The following is a 19,324-nucleotide window of genomic DNA, read 5'->3' as shown; positions in this document are numbered from 1 at the left end:
GGCAAATTCAGGTTGAGCAAATTGTCCAAGATAACAAAGTGTGGAGCGCACAGCAGGCCAGGCCACATCTTTGGAGCACTAAAGCTTTCCTGCTCCTAAGATGCTGCTTGGCCTGCTGCGTTCATCCACACTTTGTTATCTCAGATTCTCCAGCATCTGCAGTTCCCATTATATCTGTGAGCAAATAGTCGTTGGGCACTATTTAGCAAATTGTGAATGAGCTGGATGATTGATAATTGGAAGTAAGATTTAATCTCTCTGTTCTTTATTTTCCTGAGAAACCGAGTTTGTGTTTCGCAAATTGAACATATCTCTTACACCCAACAGTCTCACTAAGCACTAGACTCCAAACTGCTTCATTTCATTGCACAGCTATTCAAATTCCTGATTTCTACATTCAGTGCCAATTTATGCTGGTTGACAGACAAATGCATGATAGATGCAGTATTACGTTGGTAAGTGTGCAGTTATCCACGTCAGTAGCAAAATGTGGACTGGATAAGGGGGAGGTGCAATGAGACCTTGGTGTTCTTGTATGCCAGGCACTGAAAGCAAGCACACAATCGCATCAGGTGATGAAGGCTGCAAATGGTATGTTGGCCTTTATGGTGAGAGGATTTGAGTGCAAGTGCAGGGATGTCTTGGTGGATTGTGCAGGGCCTTGTGCCACACCTGAAGTTGTACGTGCAGTTTTGGTCTCTCTGACGATGTTACTGCCGTGGAGAGATCACAATAAAGGTTTACCAGATTGATTCCTGGGATAGCAGGACTGACATATGAAGAGAGACTGGATGCATTGGAACTACAGCCACTGGAATTTAGAAGGATGAGGAGAGATCTCTTGGAAACCGATAAAATTCAAACAGGACTAGACAAGGTTAAGTACAGGAAAGATGTTCCCAATGACCAGGGAGTCCAGAACCTGGGTGTCATTAAGGATACAGGGTAGGCCATTTAGAACTGAAATGAGGAGACACGCCTTCACCCAGCAAGTGGTGAGGCTGTGGAATTCTCTACCACAGAAAGCAATCGAGGCTAAAAAATTGAATGCTTTCAAGGAGGAGTTATATGTAGTTCTAAAGGCTAAAGAGATCAGGGTTGGGGTTGTGGGGGGGGGGGGGGGGGGGAGAAGAGTTGTCAAGAATAGGATACTGATTCGGATGAATAGCCATGATCATATTGATCGGTGGAATTCGGTGCAGACGGCCAACTGGCTTACTGCTGCTCCTATTTTCTACGTTGAAATGAAATGCAGAGAGCAAGAGAGAGGAGACCTTCATCCATAAACTGCACTGGATTCAAACAAGCTCCAGGAGCGAAAGCACCTTGTCTGAACTCTCAGCGCACACCTTTTCTCCTGCTTCTCTTTTCTTCTCTATACATTCCCTTAAAATTAACAAGCAGCACACCATTTCATCTGAATACATATTTATTAGATAAATATTAGGTTGTCACATCATCTAACTACATACAGTTTGCAAGACTAAAAATCACAATTAGTTTTCTGACCAGTTTAAAGTATGAAATGATTGCATTGTACATACAATGTACAAACGGAAAGAAAAAAAAATGGCCATTTCTGCATGTGACACAGAGATTGTACCCTTTTTGAATTCCTGAATGATCATGATATCAAAAATTGTACAAACTATGAATTTGGTTACAATCTTTTTAAACCCCTCAATTTTCTTCATTAATTTTGTAGCACCTTAAAAATATGCAGGTGATCTACTAGATAATACACTGAAGCTAAGTATTACACGTAGGTAAAACAAAGGTTTCTTTTGAAGGTTCAGAGTATATTACAGAGGTGAATGAATGCTCGAACTTCACGAAAGATAACAAACAGTATTCATTTTCCACACAGTCACTTCTGATGGATTACAAGCTTGTTGAGACAATGCACATTTCAGGAAAATGAACGGACTTATCTTTACATTGAACATGTCTCCCTTTGTCATTTACATTATGTACACATGTCCCTTAGTCCCTTACTATAGACGATGGTATGTCTGCTTTGTCCTACGGAAGTCTGAGCAGGGACTCAAAGATCACGGAGGTTCCTTGCCAGCCAGGGTACCACAATGACTGTTATAAAACCATGAGAACTACAGTTGTGAAACAGCTTTTAAAAAAAGAGTCAACACCAAACATGCCAGTGCTCATTCACCAGCCGACCTTTTTTGTTTTAAAACAACATTAAAACATGTTAGAATTTTTTTTTGGGAAAAATACATTGGCAGTGCATTGTTTTGTCATCGGATACTCTTCAATTATCCTACGTGTTTTTGTGAAAGCTGTTTCAAACAAACAAGTTCTCAATAATGAACCAGTACCTTGCCAGACAAAGGGACTGGCTAGTTTTAAAATGGGAAGAAATTAAAAAAGAGTTGCAGAATGAAGCCTCATTGCATCCACGCAAACAGAAGCCAGGACTGCAGCTGTGGAGTGGAAATGTGCCACGTGCCACCAGGTGAACTCAAACACCAAAGCTGGTGATCCCATAACAGTCAATTTACACTTACAGCCAATTGGTTTGGTGACAAATGTCACCTTCTAGCTTTGATGTTGGGGCAAATTACACAGAGGTGCCAAATCAGAAGAATGCAATGCAGGCCAACATTTTATAATTGAATTTCCTTGAACTATCCAACATCCATACCCAGAGATAAAAAATGTACTCAAATCTGCACTTATGACTGCCCAAATTTCTGTTAAGTGAAAATCTCACAATAATATCCTTCCTGCTTTTCCTCATCTGTATATCTTGCCTATTCATAAACATTACTGTAATAAATTCAGCCAAATGTGTGCTTTACAGCCCCCCTCCCACTCAAACGTGTTTTGACAATTAAAAACAATTGCAGTAGAATATTTTACATTTAGAAACTTACCTTATAGTAAAAACAATTCCAAGAATTGAATGTCAAAACTCACAATTAAATTGTTAATATTCCCAAGAAACGAAACATATTATTCACTTAACAGAAATGAACTGTCCTATGCTCGTGTTTGTGTTCTCTGTTACAATTTAATGGAACACATTAGAAAGCTCAGAGGCTTAGGAAAGAAGGGAAACACTTTCACTCAAAATTTTTATGTTTTCAGCTTTTGGGTCAAGGTGGAGTATACTCCTCTACTCTGTAGAAGAATCCTCTTTGAAAGTGGGACCACAATTTAATAAACCACAGAAAAAGACAACCAATCTGATCATGGAAAATGTTGAATATTATCAAAGACGTTACTAAAATATTCACAAAGGTATTTACAATAGCCTTTTAAAATAATCAATTTGCATACTGAACATCGCCTTTAACTTGAGACAGAGAAAAAGAACCTCAAATATATTCAATTACTTGGCAACTTTCTACGTAACGATTACAGATTCAATACTGCTACTAGCAAAGGCAAATAGCCATTCATTTTAATATCTACAGCTGAGTACTGGTAACTAGCATACAGAACTATGCACATACAGCAGAGATGGATCAGATTTTGTCATCTAAAAGGAGCAAAATGTAGGTAAAATAAACTAGTGACTTTGGTGATGAAAGCATCGTCCAAGCTTCCAGTGGCAAGCTAAGTTCAGATCATTTTGTTGTACATCGAAAAGAAAAAGGATCAGCATAGTAATAATAATAATAAAACAAGGTAATAAAAACTAATTGGAAATGCAACAAATTCCTCTGGCACTTGCAATTATGTAGCACAGGTAGTGTTGCAGAATAAAAATGTACAGGTTTTTGGGAGGTGCAGAGTATGCAGTTCAATCAAGTCTATTGGTACAGTTAATCTGTATTCGGACTGCACAGATGCAGGGTAGTTGTCGCGTACACATGCAGGTATTTGTTTCTCCCCGTCCTGTCATACAACTATTGAACAGCACAGTGTGAAAATGAAACGTCCGCACAAAATGAGGACCAAAGAAGTGTGGTGCGCTCATGCAGGTTAAAGAGGTGTCAGTGTAGTAAAAGAAGAAAGCATCCCTGGTGCACGGCCAGTGTTGTGGTTCCCAGGACTTGTAACAGTCTTCAAGGGAAAACACATACCAGGAATATGGTGCAGATATCTTCAGCCACTGAACGCCAGGGTTCCCAGCTTTTTCGGCAGTGAATCTTACCCAGCTCACCAATCTGATTGCTGCAGTAAGTTTTCCGACATTTGCTGCTTCTGCTGTACACTATCATTAGACCAACAATCTGCTTTTGAGGCCGAGCTGTGAATATTGAGATTTCTTAACGACTGGCCCAGTATGGACAGAATGCCGGTGTGGCACGATAATGCTAGCAAGACACCTGTGCTTTGCAATAAAACTCTGCAAGGAATGGATATATTTGCTTTTGACTTGCAGGCTGCCAACAGTCTCTTAGTTGCAAAACAATGATAAAAGAACAAACGGGAAAAATCTTTGTACATGTACCGAAATACACAGCACTAGTAGAAGATTCTTCAGGTATGGAGGCCAAGACTTCCCTTCCACCATTTTTGTACATGCATTCCCAATTGGGACACTCGGGCCAGCATTGTTGTGCTTTCTACTTGCATTCTGACCTAAATACATGTTAATGTCCATCCCTCCTCTCAGTCCATCTTCTGTGATTCTCACTGGAGCTGCTGCGTGAAGGAGCTGTTTCTAGTATATTGTATTGAAGATGGGGAGCGGGAATGTGGAAGAAAGGCATGGTGGGGATTGGCCTGCATAAAACAATTCTTCCCCTTTTCTCGTTGTGTTCCTGAATTTAGTTCCTGGACACTTTACACAACGGAATTCTTCCTATTTGTTCACAAAAATTGACTGGATAAAGCTACAAAGGTTTTTCCTTTTTTAAAATAATTTTTTTAAAAAAATCAATCATAAATGATGTTTCCAGTGAAGCGGCAGCACCACCTAACAAGCTTCCTCTCCCACCGCCCACACTGCTTTCAGTCAATGTGCCGGTGCAATTCAAACATCTTGGATATAAGAGGAGCCTGGAGTGCATCATTTCGTCTAGTGTATGAGCTCTTGCAGAATTGGGTGTTTTGACTTCTTGTGTGGCTACGTGGTGAGGATGTATGAAGGGACGGGCTTTCAGTTGGTCTCAAAAAGAGAGAGAAGGTCATCGTTGCTATTGCTGGGCAGGTCAGGAGGGCCAAGGTAGGACAGAAGCTCATCTGGATTTGTGAATTCTGGAATAAGCTGTAAGGAATCAGACAAAAATTTAATGTTATCAAGTCTACCTAAAACAGGAGCAAAACGCAGTCATCGCTCAAGATTATGCTACTATTAGGCAAATAAACCTATTGCTGGAAAGGCAGAGTTGCTGCATGTTGTGCTTCCTAACATTTCTAAAGCAAATTTCTACCACAGTTATCAAAACAGTACATTTTATCAGATTTTACAAATAAATGAACAATTTGCCCCCATCATACTGCAGCAACAGGCAGCTAAGTGTGTTTTTTCTTGCTGGAGTCACCCAGAAGATGTGAACTCTAGTTTGTATATTGTGTGAAATAATCCCTCTTGCAAATTATGGCTGGTAACACAAGTCAGATAGAAGGACAACTTAGACAAACAAGTGTGGTCATAAGATGGATACAGCAGTTTAACAAGGGTTTGGTTTGGTGCAATGTTAAATACCCAATTAACAGGTCAACTTGTTATATTGCACTCCTCCCTTCAACTTACAAGCAAGAGATTAACGTTTGGGGCGGAATGGAGGTAGTCTGTTCTGTAGGTGCAGTGGCAGTGTCCGTACCTCCGAGTTAGAAGGCCTGCATACAAGTTCCACCTGCTCCAGAGGCGCTACAACATATCTGAATAGGTTGATTAAAAATACCTTCAGCATATTCTGATCACAGCACTATACGTGGGTGAATAAAGGTAAGTGACAGCTGAAATGATGTGGGACTTTTTAAGATGATCTGATGGCGCAAGCCATGGTCCATTTGGGTTCCATCAAGAATTCGGTCAGCTCAAACCGCATTCCAAAGTTGACCTTTCTCACTGGCTAAATTTTACTAATTTAAATACCCACTATTAGATGGAGTAATGGATTATAGCAAGGCATGCATCACCTGTCATCCAATCTGCTAAAAGTAAACCATGTAGGTGCAGCAGGCAGTGAAGGCAGCAAATGGTATGTTCGCCTTCCCAGTGAGATGCTTTGAGTACAGGAGTAGGGAATGTCTTGCTGCAATTTATAGGGCATTGGTGATACCAGACCTGGAATATTATATGTAGTTTGATCTCTTTATCTGAGGAAGTATGTTCTGCCTATGGATGGAATGCAACAAAGGTTTATCAGATTGATTCCTGGGATGATAGGACTGATGTAAGTAGAGAGACTGGATCTGTCAGGACCATATTCACTGGAGTTTGAGAATGAAGGGGAACCTCGTTAAAAAGAAAACTATAAAATCTGAACAGGACTAGGCAGAGCAAATGCAGGAAGGATGCAGGGAAGTACAGAACTAGTGGGTCACAGTCTAAGGATACAGGCAAGTTACTTTAGGACTGAGATTAGGAGAAATGTTCACCCAGGGAATGTTGAGTCTGTGGAATTCTCTGCCACATAACGTGGTTGAGGCCAATATATTAAATGTTTTCAAGAAGGAGTTAAAACGGAGTTCTTAGGGTTAAACGGATCAAAGAGTCTGTGAAGAAAACAGGAACAGAGTAACCGAGCTTCATGATCAGCTATGATTGGGCTGAAAGAGGAAAGCATTCTCCTACTTTCTATGTCTTTATGTTTCAATCATAGAATGGCAAATATTGGCTATGAAGAAACAGGAGTATTGGAGCTGCAAGTGAAGAGGTGAATGGCAACAATAATGCCTTGGTTTTGCCTCGACTTTTACCTTGTGTTCTATCATACAAAGATATTATGTTTTGAGGAGGTTGGGTGATAAAACTTTTAGTGTTGTATGTGTTAGTTACAATTCCAAACTTAGCAAGTATTGTGCGAATGTTAATAAATTCACATTTGGATGTTCATTAACATTCCAAACTATCTCTGCATTTTCACAGCCCTCACTCTCAAAACATAAGCATTTTATGTTTTTCTTTCAAAATAGCAGCAGAAATTTCAAGATTTCTCAAATTTATCGCACATTATATTTAGTTTTTACCAAAAAAACGTGAGAATGCCCATTTTGAATCTGAACTGGATTCTGTTTTGTGGAATATTTTGTCTGTTCTGGGTGTTCAAGAATTCACTATCCGTTGGTGCCAGCCATTTACACAAGACAAACTCAGTAGCAGTACAATACATTCACTCCATATTCAAAGTGGGATTTTTTTTAAAAAGTGGGACCATTTGTTTAAAATTAGAACCCACTAGAAATAATTCAACAAGGTCTCTTAATTGCATTGGCACAAGGGAATTTAAAGCAGCAAAGTTTTCAAATGAAATATGCCTATGCAGTCAGTAAAAAGAGGCTGCTCATTGTAAATATATGAACTTCCAAAATAATCCATTTCAGATATTATTCATTTCAGAGGAGGGGAAAACCTAACTTCTTGTTTGCTGATAGCATTAGTCCTTGATTCTTTCAACAGCTGAGATGGTATAAGCGTTAACAACTGGGACCATCTTGGGGTGTCAGGAATCATGCAGTTGAAGATCTATTTTTCCTCAGGCAAATTGTATTTACGTAGCACCTTAAGTATACTACAACGGTGGAAGTCCATGCAGGCAGTTGCAAATTAATGTGGGTGAATAGAGGCTTTGGAAATGGATTTGAATGCCAATTCTTGCAGTCATTTTCCAATCGGCCTGCTGGCATTGAACACATACTTTTAATTATAACTTTGAACACACACTTCACTGCAGATTCTTTGAGTTAACCTTCTCATGTGTAAAACCAGCTTCACCTACTATAGAAAATGCACAAGTTTCATCTCTGTTGTGGAAATTAAAATTGGCAGCTCCTATAAGGGGTGGTCAATTCTTTAGTGTCAGTTTTAAAGCCAGGCATCAAGCTGAAAAGTTGTCCTATTGTCTGGGAAATTCAACAGTCCATTAAGCTCATCCAATTCACTGAGAAACTGGCAATATTTCAAACTGAAAGACTTGTATTAGCCACAAAAAAAATTGCTTCTGTAACATGATCAGTTTTAAACCATTTTTGCTTCCTTTTTGTACTTACTAATGTGAGGAATGTCATTGGTGGGAAACAAAATGCCTTATTGCTTCACTTATTGGCTCTATCATGTGCATATATGGCATAGGTTGGAAGATCGAAGTGTGGGCAGCAACCTCAGAAGGAAAATGATGCAGATCTAGAACATTTAAAGAGTTAGGGACAATGCTTTAAACTGCCCACAATTTGATCAGCAGAGGTGATGGTGGTGGAAATCATAGCAAGGAATGTGTTGAAAACAATGAAAGCAAGCTAGGTTCGCTGGGAAAAACAAAAGGGAACAGCTGAGCAGTCACATGGACAAAGTGAAGCAAAAGACAGTAAAGTGAGACAGCTAACCACATCCTGAAAAGAAGATATTGCCTTAGGAGGAGGGATGTCAAATGGAACCAAGGTCTCATTTGGCATGTACAATGACTGCATCTTGTGTAGCAGAGTTTACTGTTGAACGTAGGGGTGGGGAGATTGGAAATTCCCAAATCAAGGAACAGGGATCCGATTACTTTTGCTGATTGTCTTGAGTGTTTCAGTACTTTGCACCCTCCACTTGCCCCAAACTACCACAGAGTTAAGTTTCCATCCTCCCACGGCAGACATCGTTATTGGCCTCTAAGAGGATCGACCTGGGCTGAACAATGGACACTGGTGCTGTGACTTCGTGCTGGCCACAAATAACTTAATTCGCTTCAGGTAGAACATCCACATCAGTGAGTGGAGATTCACACCCCTCATGCTGAGGTGAGCTCAAGCCAAGGGTCTGTGAGGCCATTCTACCTCATTCCACTATTTAGATTCTCAAGAGAAAAACTGGACCTGCTCACTGACATTCGTTCTTAATAATCAACATGCCCAGAACCAGTTCATGACAGGTGACCCCTGCAGTGCTATATAAATTCCTTCCACCATGTGCTGTTTAAAATAAGCATTGGTTCAAAAACAGGTCATGTTAAGAATGATTTTGTGGTATAGCCAGCCTTTCAATTGTATGTTTCGTAAACATCATGGTGCATTTCTGGGCCACTGCTGTTCTCAATGACTATATTCAGATCAAGGTGAACCAATTTTTGTGTCCCTGACCTCTCTGTCTTTTTCTTTCCTTGCATAGCCATTTGGACACATTTTATACAATGAATCAAGTCATTTCTTCAAAACAGACAGGTAAATGAGGCAGCCAAGCAAACTTCTCCCTTCCTAGGCTGCTGCAGTACAAAGTAACACGTGAAAAATGTATAAAACAATGAAGTTGACATGAGGCGCTTTGCTGTGCCCAGAATTTGCTAGCAGTGGATGGGGCAGGCAAATGAGAGCATGACGCACACTTACATCCAGTGAGGGTTCCGGCATGTCGGACGTTCCCTGACCACCAGCCTGACCTTCCAAGGTGGAGGAAGGGCGAAAGGTCAGATCACTGTGCGGATGGTTGCTAGAACCAGCCTGCCGGGGCTGCTGGCTAGGACCACTGTGGTGTAATGGCTGCCCTGACTGGCTGCTGGGGTGAAGTGCGTGCAAACCTTGCTGCATGGAACTATGGGACTGATCAGTACTGCCAGGATGAGGCATCTGCGAAGGAGGAAGCAGGAGAGAGTGAGGCCACAAGGTACAGTGCTCAAGATGTCTGAAGAATGTTAATACCAAACCCAGCCATTAGACAGGAGAGAAAGCCAATCCCCACTTCAAGAAATTTTGAATCTCACTGGAGACTTAGAAGGAAGTCAACTCTGCAGCATTAACTTGCAACGCCTAACCACTACCATACTTTGAATAATTAAGAAAACCTACCCACAACTGGAGAGAACAGCATGATCTAAAGACTCACTCATTGTGAACATCTCCCAATGTTACCACTGAAGCTCTAGATGCTTGCCTCTCTCAGTCACCATCAATGGTACCTCACAATAGCACATAGTGGGTCATTTTAAAGAGAAAGTATCCTTGTCATTTGCTGGAAATGAACTTGCAACTAAAACCACTGCCCCGAAACAAAAATAATACCTTCCTAAGCCACTTTTAGAGGGGACATATGAGAAATATTAATGGTGATCTACGTTTGAAAATAATGTTTAGCAAATAACATTGTAAAAACGTTATGGAGATTTTCCTGAACCTTTGCTGTGCAGGTTCTTGTATTCAGTCACTGTGGGTAGGCATAGAGAAAGAAATATGGTCTCTAACACAGATTAGATGTAATGTTGGTTAAAAGTACTAGCTTTAAAGATTGTCTTTTGTTAGTCACTCCTTGTGTGTCATAAAATACAAAGTCTTGTCACTCTCCTGTCCTGACTTGAACAACATTTTCCCATTGGGCTCAATACTGCAGAGTTGAAGACATTCCCTGCTCCCAAATCCCCAACATCTCTGAAAACACCCTTTTTTCCCCTGTGTATATGAGCATGTGTGTTTGTGTGTATGAGTGTGTGGAGGTAGAAGCAGATTATTTTTACAGGGAAGCTCCATTATGACAGCTGTAGCTTTCCAACATCAGAGGACAGACACGCAAATACATCTCTGCCTTTGATGTGGTGGTGAGGAATGAAAGTTTGCAGCAAAAACCTCCATAAACAACACAGTACCATCAGAATCCTTTTTATCGAGGGACAGACCGTTCCTCAATACAGTTGTCTGGTTAAGAGAATGTGCAGGATCCAACCCAATTTATTTTGGATGGGTGGGGGATAAACAAGCCCATCCAACAATACCAAAAATATTGCTCAAGTGGGAAAGGTTAGGCTTCACCAGATTGGGGAGACTTTTTATGAACCTTCTGTTGTTTTATTTTTACACATTCTGTGTAAAAGATTGTCAACCTGGTAAGGCGACTGTAACCGTCTGGCGCTCCCTGTGAGTGACAAAACAATGGGATGTTTGTAGCAACTGTAACAACGTAAAGTGCAAGTTGCCCTTTATTCCATTTGTGTGAAATAACAGTGAAATAAGCACAGACAAAAGCAGACCAGATTTGTATGGAGAGAGAAATAAAAACAAGGCAGATGAAAAAAATGTCAGTACTGTAGAGAAACATTCCAAGCCACATTACACACTCAGAAACACAACCAGACAGAAATATTTGCAGAGAGTTAATTAAAAGGACTCTGGGTGGCAAATTTACTAAGTTACTTTCCAATGTTTCCCTCTGGGATCATCAGCAGTGCTTAGATCTTTGCTGTATCTCACCTTGACCCATTAACATAATTCACATCTGAGCTCCCTATCTGTGACAGGTTGGCTTGGAATACTGTCACAAGCACAGGTCCCCCACAATGGACACTGCACAGGCTGAATGCATCCCAAGTGCAAATGCAAAAGGTCATTGTTTGAAACAAAAGGGGAGAGACGCACACAAATGGCATCACTTACCTGGTCAGGCATGGAGTGGCTGAGAGGCTTGTCAGGAGTCATAAGGCTGTTGGGCATGTCTGGAGGGTGCGACAACTGGGGCCCATGCATGAAGTCGTTCACAGAAGTACCAGCAGGGTTGCCATGTGGGAAATCGAAGTTCCCATGGCTGGGGTAAGTGTTACCTTTTGGGAGGATTATGACAGTGTTATTAACAAGTCTGCCTTCTCACAACAATCCGCATCCTGTTCAGGATTGAAGCTGGCTCAGAGAAATTGGTGCATCCTAAACAAAAACCTCAGCTCTGACAAAATGGAATATTAGCTTGTCCTCTCCTCCCTTGTGTTGTCAGTTGCAGAAATGAACATTTCAAGAGTTGGACAGAAACTCACAGCCTAAATGATGCAAATCTCAATCATTTTGGAAAAACTCAGAACGTTTTTTTTCTTTTTAAAAAGCCACCAACTAATTTTTTGTCACCTCTCAACAGTAAAATCAAAGTGTGACATGCTGGAATCAAGTTTCACTTCCTCTCAGTCCACAGCTGTGAGCAGAGAGCACTTTGATACTTCGCATTAATGACTGTTAATATCCCAGTTTCTGGGTGCTCTACAGTCTTGTCAATACCACAAGACAATGTGGCCATCTCATATTTGACAGTGAAATGCTTAGGTTTTGCTCTGCTGTTTTGGGCTTCTTTTCTCTTGCACATATTTATGAGGCAACGACATCCTTCAGCTACCTTACTTATGCTGTTACATAAGCCCACATGTGGTCTGGTGCATAAATGGGCCTCTTTACACTGCATCCACTACAGACCAGGATGCCTTTAGTTCAATTTACAGCTGACAGCCAGTACAGCCCAACATTTTTAAGAAAACATCTCTCTCAGTATGCAGGCATTGCTGGATGGGCCAGGATTTGTTGCCCATTCTTAATTAGCCTTGCAAAGGTGATGGTGAGTGCCTTCTCGAACTGCTGCAGTTCATACGATCTGAACGTTAAACAGCTGTTGATAGAAAGGGAGTTCAAGCATTTTGAACCAGCCACAAGGAAGGAATGGCAATATAGTCCCAAGTCAGGACGGCAATTGGCTTGGAGGGGTACTCGGAGGTTGGGGTGCCCCTGTGCTTCCTCTGCCTTTGTCCTTGTGGTCCATGTGGTGGAGGACGCAGATTTGGAAGACGCTACTGAAGGGGGCTTGGCTATTTGTTGCAGTGTATTTTATACATGATACCCACTGCTGTTATTGTGTGTTGATGGTGGAGGGTGTGAATGTCAAAGGCATGGATTGTCTTGGAGGGCGTTGAGCTTTTTAAGCGCTGTAGAAGCTGCACCCATCCAGGCAAGTGGAGATACTCCATCACCTTTGTGAACTGAGGCAGCAGTCAGGACTCTACAAGTTGTTCCTAGTGCTCTTAAACCAAAGATATAAAAAGTGACTAGGTTTCCTGCTATATGATGCCAATCAGACATGGAGGTTAACTGAGCACAACTGTGAGTACGGCTCTTATATATCCACAGATCATTCAGCCTGTTGGTGGTCATGTAAAGATCATATGCCTTTAACATATAGTACATTCACCACGATTCTAAAATGTGTAAGGAGGATATGGGCGACAAGACTCATCAAGTGTCTTCCATTCATAAGTCGTAAACAACATGTTCTACTGGGAAACACTCCATCTGCCCAATTCATTGCCTGACGCATTGATTGAAATAAAAAAAAAATCACTGATTCCCCATTGTCACCACTCAAATCAGGCAAAACTGCAAAATATTCAGCCATCCTCACACTTCTGTTTAATTCTTGCTGTTCTTTCGAGCAAAGGAATCACATTGCGACAAATACTTCTGACACTTTGAATCTATAGTGAAAACCTCCCAGTAGCCAAGCCCAGTGACAACAGATTCAGCTCTGTTTTAAAGGGGGTCTCAGCCTCAATTACAATTGTCGCGGCATTACATACACATAGGTCAGCACCTACTTACAGATGTAGGACCTATAAATTGGATGCACTTGCTCCTCAGAATGACATTGCACCTTTATGCTACTTAGAGCCAGAGTTTTACAGCATGGAAGGAGACCCTTTGGTCAACAGCCTTGTATGCTATGGTGCTTCAGTGATCGTCTAACTAATGATCTACCTTTCATAGTATCTTGAAATCTACCTAAAGTGAATCTCTATGTTTGAGATCCAGTCTTGAATTAAGATCCAGTATCTATTTTAATGTTTATAGCATTCTGGAATCCAGCTGGAAGATGAAAGTTGCTCTTCTTTGGGCCAGATTGCAATGTCTATCTCTGCGTCTGGTACACTGGGACTTGGAATGAAAGATTCCAACAAGCAAAATACACTCACACTAATGTTTTTGACACATACAAAAGACACATATTAACCTGCAGAATGAAAAAATAATAATTCTGTACAGATATCACAGTTGAGAAGAACTTAAAATAAAATCTCTTGACAACAGCTTTATTCAGTACCCCAGCAAGCTGGATAAATGCAATGCTGATGATATGTATGGATGAGTAATTAAATTATAAATTCATAGTGGAACCTACCGGGGTTGCCATATTCATTGCCACTGTTGCTTCCTGGTGGTGGAGGTAAGGAAGGGTATGGTGATGGACCAGGTCCCAGAGCTGCAATCATCTCCATGACATTTGGCATAATCATTTGACTGGGACTCATGGTTTTAAACCTCTTGGACAGCGGGCCATCCGGGTCATCTTTGATGTGAATGTCAGACTTCAATGGAACTGGTCTCCAACTGCACGTTGGATCAATGGTGACCTCTTCAAACTCTGAGCTGGAGTGATACAGAGAAGATTTAACAAGCAGCTACTGCAAAATATTTAAAATAATTTCTTATTTCCTGCAGATACCTATCACTTAACAAATGATCAATGTCTTGTGTCTTATACCAGCTGACCTTTAACCTTTTGACCGCAAGAAGATTACACTGAGTTCTTCTGACCTGGAAGCTGGAAATTTATGATAGCACTGGTGTCTAATTGGCCTTAGATGAATAGACTGTTTAGATCACATCTGCAGAGGGAATACTGGATAATCAAGTTTAAAGAGAGCTAAAATTTGGTAGCTCAACACCCCAAATAGTACTCTTGGTTACATGCCTCCAGTATCAGATGAGATCAGAATGTCTGGATGTAACTTCTCAAACAAACGTGATTTAAATAGAACATAGAACATAACAGCGCAGTACAGGCCCTTAGTGCAATATCGAGGGCCAATCTGTGAAACCAATCTGAAGCCCATCTAACCTATACTATTCCATTACCTTCCATATGTTTATCCAATGACTATTTGAATGCCTTTAAAGTTGATGAGTCTACTACTGTTGCAGGCAGGGCATTCCATGCCCTTACTACTCTCGGAGTAAAGAACATACCTCTGACATCTGTCCTATATCTATCACCCCTCAATTTAAAGCTATGCCCCCTCATGCTAGCCATCACCATCCGGGGAAAAAGGCTCTCACTGTCCACCCTACCTAATCCTCTGATCATCCTGTATGTCTCTATTAAGTCGCGTCTTAACCTTCTTCTCTCTAACGAAAACATAGATGGGAACTTAGACTGTTGGAAGTGGCATGGTAAATGTGATTTGTATTTGAGGGTAACGGTATTTAAAGAGCATGTTTCATGATTGTAAGATAGCACGTGATTAACAAAGTAAATTTTGAAGACACAGCTGTCAATTTGTGAATGGCAAGATCCCACAAATAGCAATAGGCTGTGATACCAGATGATCCTCCTTGCATGCAATGTTGTTTGACAGACAAACATTAGCCAGCACACTAGGAGAAGGCCCTTTTGACTTTCTGGAAGGTGTTATGTGATCTTTTCTGTGTCCTCTTGGAAGGGAGCTGGATCTTCATTAAATGTCTCATCATTCCCTCAGTACTGCAGTAAAATGCCATCCTGGATCATGGACGGAAACAGCTTGACTCATGACTCAAAGCTCAAATTGTCACCACTGAGCTACAGTCAACAATGGAGTTCTAACAAGAGTTTTCTTCGTTTTGATTTGCAAGGTTTCTTCCTATTAGGAACTTGCATTTGCTAAAACAAAGTACATGACTTTGCACTGCAATTAAAAGTTCAAGTTCTGCTTACTCAAAACATGCTTCAAAAACTGGCAATAGGCAACAGAGTAAAAAGAGAATAAGGTAAATTTGGTTACGAGATGAAACATTCCAGGGGCGTCTGTTCAGGGTCTCGTCAATGGATTACATTGTTTAGAAAGAAACATTGTGCTGTGTCAGACTGTGACGGTGTCACTATGTAGTTTGGTACACAAATAGCAGAGCTGCTCAGAATTGGATGCAGAATTTGGATTCCGAATTCAGTTTCCTTTAATATGCTGGTTTAGCTGGTTTCCAGCAAACTCGCACATGCAATAGGTCAATCAGGAGCAACACCAGGTAATAATCGAGCAATCAATGATCTCCCCTCAGCCTTGAGGTCTGAAGCTGTAATGCTTGGAAGAACTCTGACACAACAAATGAGTTCCACGAGAGGATCACACTATACAACCTCAAAAGGTCAAACCTTCCACACTATTAGTGGACAGCCACCTGCCGTGTCAGGTGTCGTTGTGGTAGACATGGCTGCCATCACTTCCACATTCGGAAGACGAAAGCACCCTCATTGATAACTGTGGAACTCCTAAAAAGACGAGGTAGCTAGACTCGATTTCCTTTTCACTATGACCAGACAAAAGAAAATCACCTTAAGTAAAACCTACTTTTGAATATTGGATAGGATGCTCCACATGTACTGGTCAACTTCAAGTCCTTCCAGGAGAGCTGTTTTACTGCCATTGAAAGAAAAGAATATTGTCAGTAATTTCCCTACAAAAGTGAACACAGCTATCATTTCAGGATAAAGTGTAACAATCACCCAATTTCTCTGAAATTAAAACTTGATAGGGTGTGTGGAGAGAAGTTGATTCCATTGAGAAGATTAAAAGAGGCTGAAATGGGGCAATTGGAACGAGGATTGGTTTTTCATGACCCACTTATGATCTGGAACACTCTTCCTGAAGAGGTGATGGAAACAGATTTGGTACTAATTTCACAGGCAGATTGGATAAACAACAGAAAAGTAGACACTAAGTCTGTGACAAAACAGCACAAGAATGTGACTAATTGAATGGCCTTCAAAAAACTGGCACGTAAGAGGCTGAATGGCCTTTTTTTGCTGCACAGTTCTATCTTTGATGACAGGAGAAAAATCTAAAGCCAATTCTCTGATGGTGTTGGGAGATTTTTCATTGTCCAACTTTTTCTGAAGTGAATACAAACCCAAGATCAACCAGCGCAGTACACAGAGCTTTGCAGCTGAATGCATTAGACTTTAGATGGAACATACAGTCTGGAAAACACCCAATAACCTGCAAAATAAATATGCCCTGGATAATGTCAACAAGGGGGAAAGAATTCTTGAAAACGAAAGAGGTTTGAACATAATTGTGGTGCCAAGGGGTGAAACCAGGGGAAAGGGACTCTACAGAGAGGTAGCATGGACCTGATGGGCCAAACAGATGCCTTCTGTAACACGAAGACTCTGCGACAAGGACTATTTTGAGAAGTTTTACCTGCCACTGTTTACTGAATTGAGCAGGAAAGAAAAACAAACACAAGCAGAAATGGTCTCCGCTATGTTTTACTCAAATCAATCTTCTGTGGGAATAAAGAAGTCTCTACATTTAACTGAGAATTCCCATGGGTAACTTTTCTCTGCAAACAGCAACTTGGATAGACCCACAGAGAAATAGCAAGGGTTCTGTGCATACTGATGCCCCTTCTATTTTCAAGTAAAATGACACTTGCACTCATTAAGCATTTTATTTCGTCCCTCAGAAAGTTAATGCACTGTTGTGTCAGCAAACAGGACAAACTCCAGCAACATAAATAACTTTTTTTATTTCAGTAGTGTTGAAGGAAGGAATGGTGGCCAGGATGTCTGGGAAAATTTCCTGCTCATCTTAGAATTGCACCATGAAATCTTGGAAAGGCAGACCCAATCTGCAGTTTGTCTCACAAACCAAGCTTTTGAGGGAAGTTTTTAGCATTATGTTTTATCCAATCAAGCTCTGCAAGTACAAGTTATTGAATCCATAAGGAAGGAATATTTTTAAAAAAGCATCCTGAAGCAGCCAGCAAACATCATGGCACTTCATGGGTGAAGATTCACAATTCTCTTACAACGGCTCAATCTCTTCCTCCACAGATACTGCCAGATATTTGCTGTTTTTACTTCAGATTTCCAGCATCTGGAGTATTACTTTTATTTTAGCTCAAATCTTTTACTTACTTGCAAACAGGGCATCTCCATGTTCCCCTCTCACAGTTCAGTTGCAAGTACGATTCCAAATCAAAACACTGTAGGAACAAGGGAACATGACACAGAAAATCCTATCAATGCATATTGCATAGAGCATCTAGAACATTAGTCAAGAATAGACAGCGAGCAAATTTTCCACACTATGGGTTCCTCTCAGTTAGCCAGCTCTCCCGTTTTAGGTTTAAGTTGGTAAACTACCCTTTCAGACACAAGCTAGCTCTCACTTAACACCAACTTCAACATTAAATGACTTTAAATACACAGGGAAAGACAGGGAGGGTGGGAATACTAACCTGTACATGTTTACAGTCATGGCCTCTCGCTGGTAGCTGGATCCGTCTGAACGTGATGGGACACTTCAGAGATACCTTGATTGCTGTCTGTTCCACTCCATCTTCTCCATTTAATGTAGCACTGCCCGAGGAAGCTGCCACGCTGCTGAAATTCCTTTTTACTGATTAACAAGATGGAATTTATCAGCGGTGCCATTGTCACAGATGCAGATGCAACATACTCTCAAACCAAATGCACCTTATAACGAATGAATTGACTCTGTCAGAATTCTGCATTATTACATCACCACCTTCTTCAAGTACCTGACATCTCACTCATGACCTTTCAATTTGAGTATGGTTATTTAAAAGCATAACGTTGGAGAGAAATCTGAAGGTCTCTTCCAAGCGACATGTGCGGCCAAGATTGGGGTTTGTGTGACATTTCTCTGATCTCTCACCTGGCAAGAGGCTAAGGAAATGACCAAAGGGTCTTAAAAATACTCAGTTTCTGTCCCAGAGCCACACAGGACCATATGATTCCAATTCTGATGTGGACTTTTGGGTCAAGAATGAGAAACAATTTGGTGACAATCTTCTATCCTGACAGGTGGTCATGTATGTGCGTGTAAAATCTGGGTGACAACTCAGATCTGCCACCCATGTCATTGTCAAGACCAACACTTGTATAATGGGCACATCAATTCCTAAGCAAGGAAGACCGATGCTAAAAGCCAGAGACAAACTTGTTAACCATTACCTTCACGATGGGAGTTGAAATAAATTCGAGCTAAAAGCAATTGGCAAGTTGATGTCTGCATTCTCTCGGCAGCAAACATATAAACACAAAGTGAAGTAAGCCACTATTAGCTTTGGCCTAGTCATATGGCATTTATTTTCCACAATAGATCACCACCAGCCCAAAATTAGGTATCCTTCCTGTTTCTTTTCAAATTGCTCTCCTTTCAAGGGCAGTGTCTGTAATAGTCACGTTCTCTCAAAGACCTCAGGTTAGTCGGCTCTGATGTGAGAGACTGAACAATGGATTGCGAACAGCAACGGGGAACAGTTAGTCTTGCAAGAAGCCATTCAAATTGCCTGTTAGAGAAATCAAAGTGATTGGGTCTATGATCAACAATGAATAATTGATCTCTCTGATTTATGGCACACAAGTTGATGAGGTTATCCAAGAGCAAAATTAACACATAGGCTTCAATTT

General features: G+C 41.0%; 1 protein-coding gene across 28 annotated transcripts in view; it reads right to left on the bottom strand.

Moving 5' to 3' along the window:
• Window positions 1–1,411: 1,411 nt before the first annotated feature.
• Window positions 1,412–19,324, bottom strand: part of zmiz1a (zinc finger, MIZ-type containing 1a) — a 467,693-nt gene continuing 449,780 nt past the window's right edge. For 26 of the 28 annotated variants that reach the window (XM_059640362.1, XM_059640366.1, XM_059640364.1 and 23 more), the window contains 7 exons: window positions 18,127–18,287; window positions 17,804–17,871; window positions 16,233–16,301; window positions 14,027–14,274; window positions 11,479–11,642; window positions 9,448–9,684; window positions 1,412–5,179 (listed from right to left, as the gene is read on the bottom strand). In XM_059640362.1, the coding sequence (XP_059496345.1) occupies window positions 5,072–5,179; window positions 9,448–9,684; window positions 11,479–11,642; window positions 14,027–14,274; window positions 16,233–16,301; window positions 17,804–17,871; window positions 18,127–18,287 (1,055 nt within the window). In that variant the 3' untranslated portion in view covers window positions 1,412–5,071. The remainder of the gene's footprint in view (window positions 5,180–9,447; window positions 9,685–11,478; window positions 11,643–14,026; window positions 14,275–16,232; window positions 16,302–17,803; window positions 17,872–18,126; window positions 18,288–19,324) is intronic. The other 2 variants (XM_059640380.1, XM_059640381.1) reach the window with 1 other exon arrangement.

The sequence above is a fragment of the Stegostoma tigrinum genome, chromosome 37 (genome assembly GCF_030684315.1).
Source record: "Stegostoma tigrinum isolate sSteTig4 chromosome 37, sSteTig4.hap1, whole genome shotgun sequence".
In the NCBI taxonomy this organism is placed as follows: Eukaryota; Metazoa; Chordata; class Chondrichthyes; order Orectolobiformes; family Stegostomatidae; genus Stegostoma; species Stegostoma tigrinum.
Note: the sequence above shows the minus strand (reverse complement) of the source record. Positions and strands in the feature narration are given on the sequence as shown.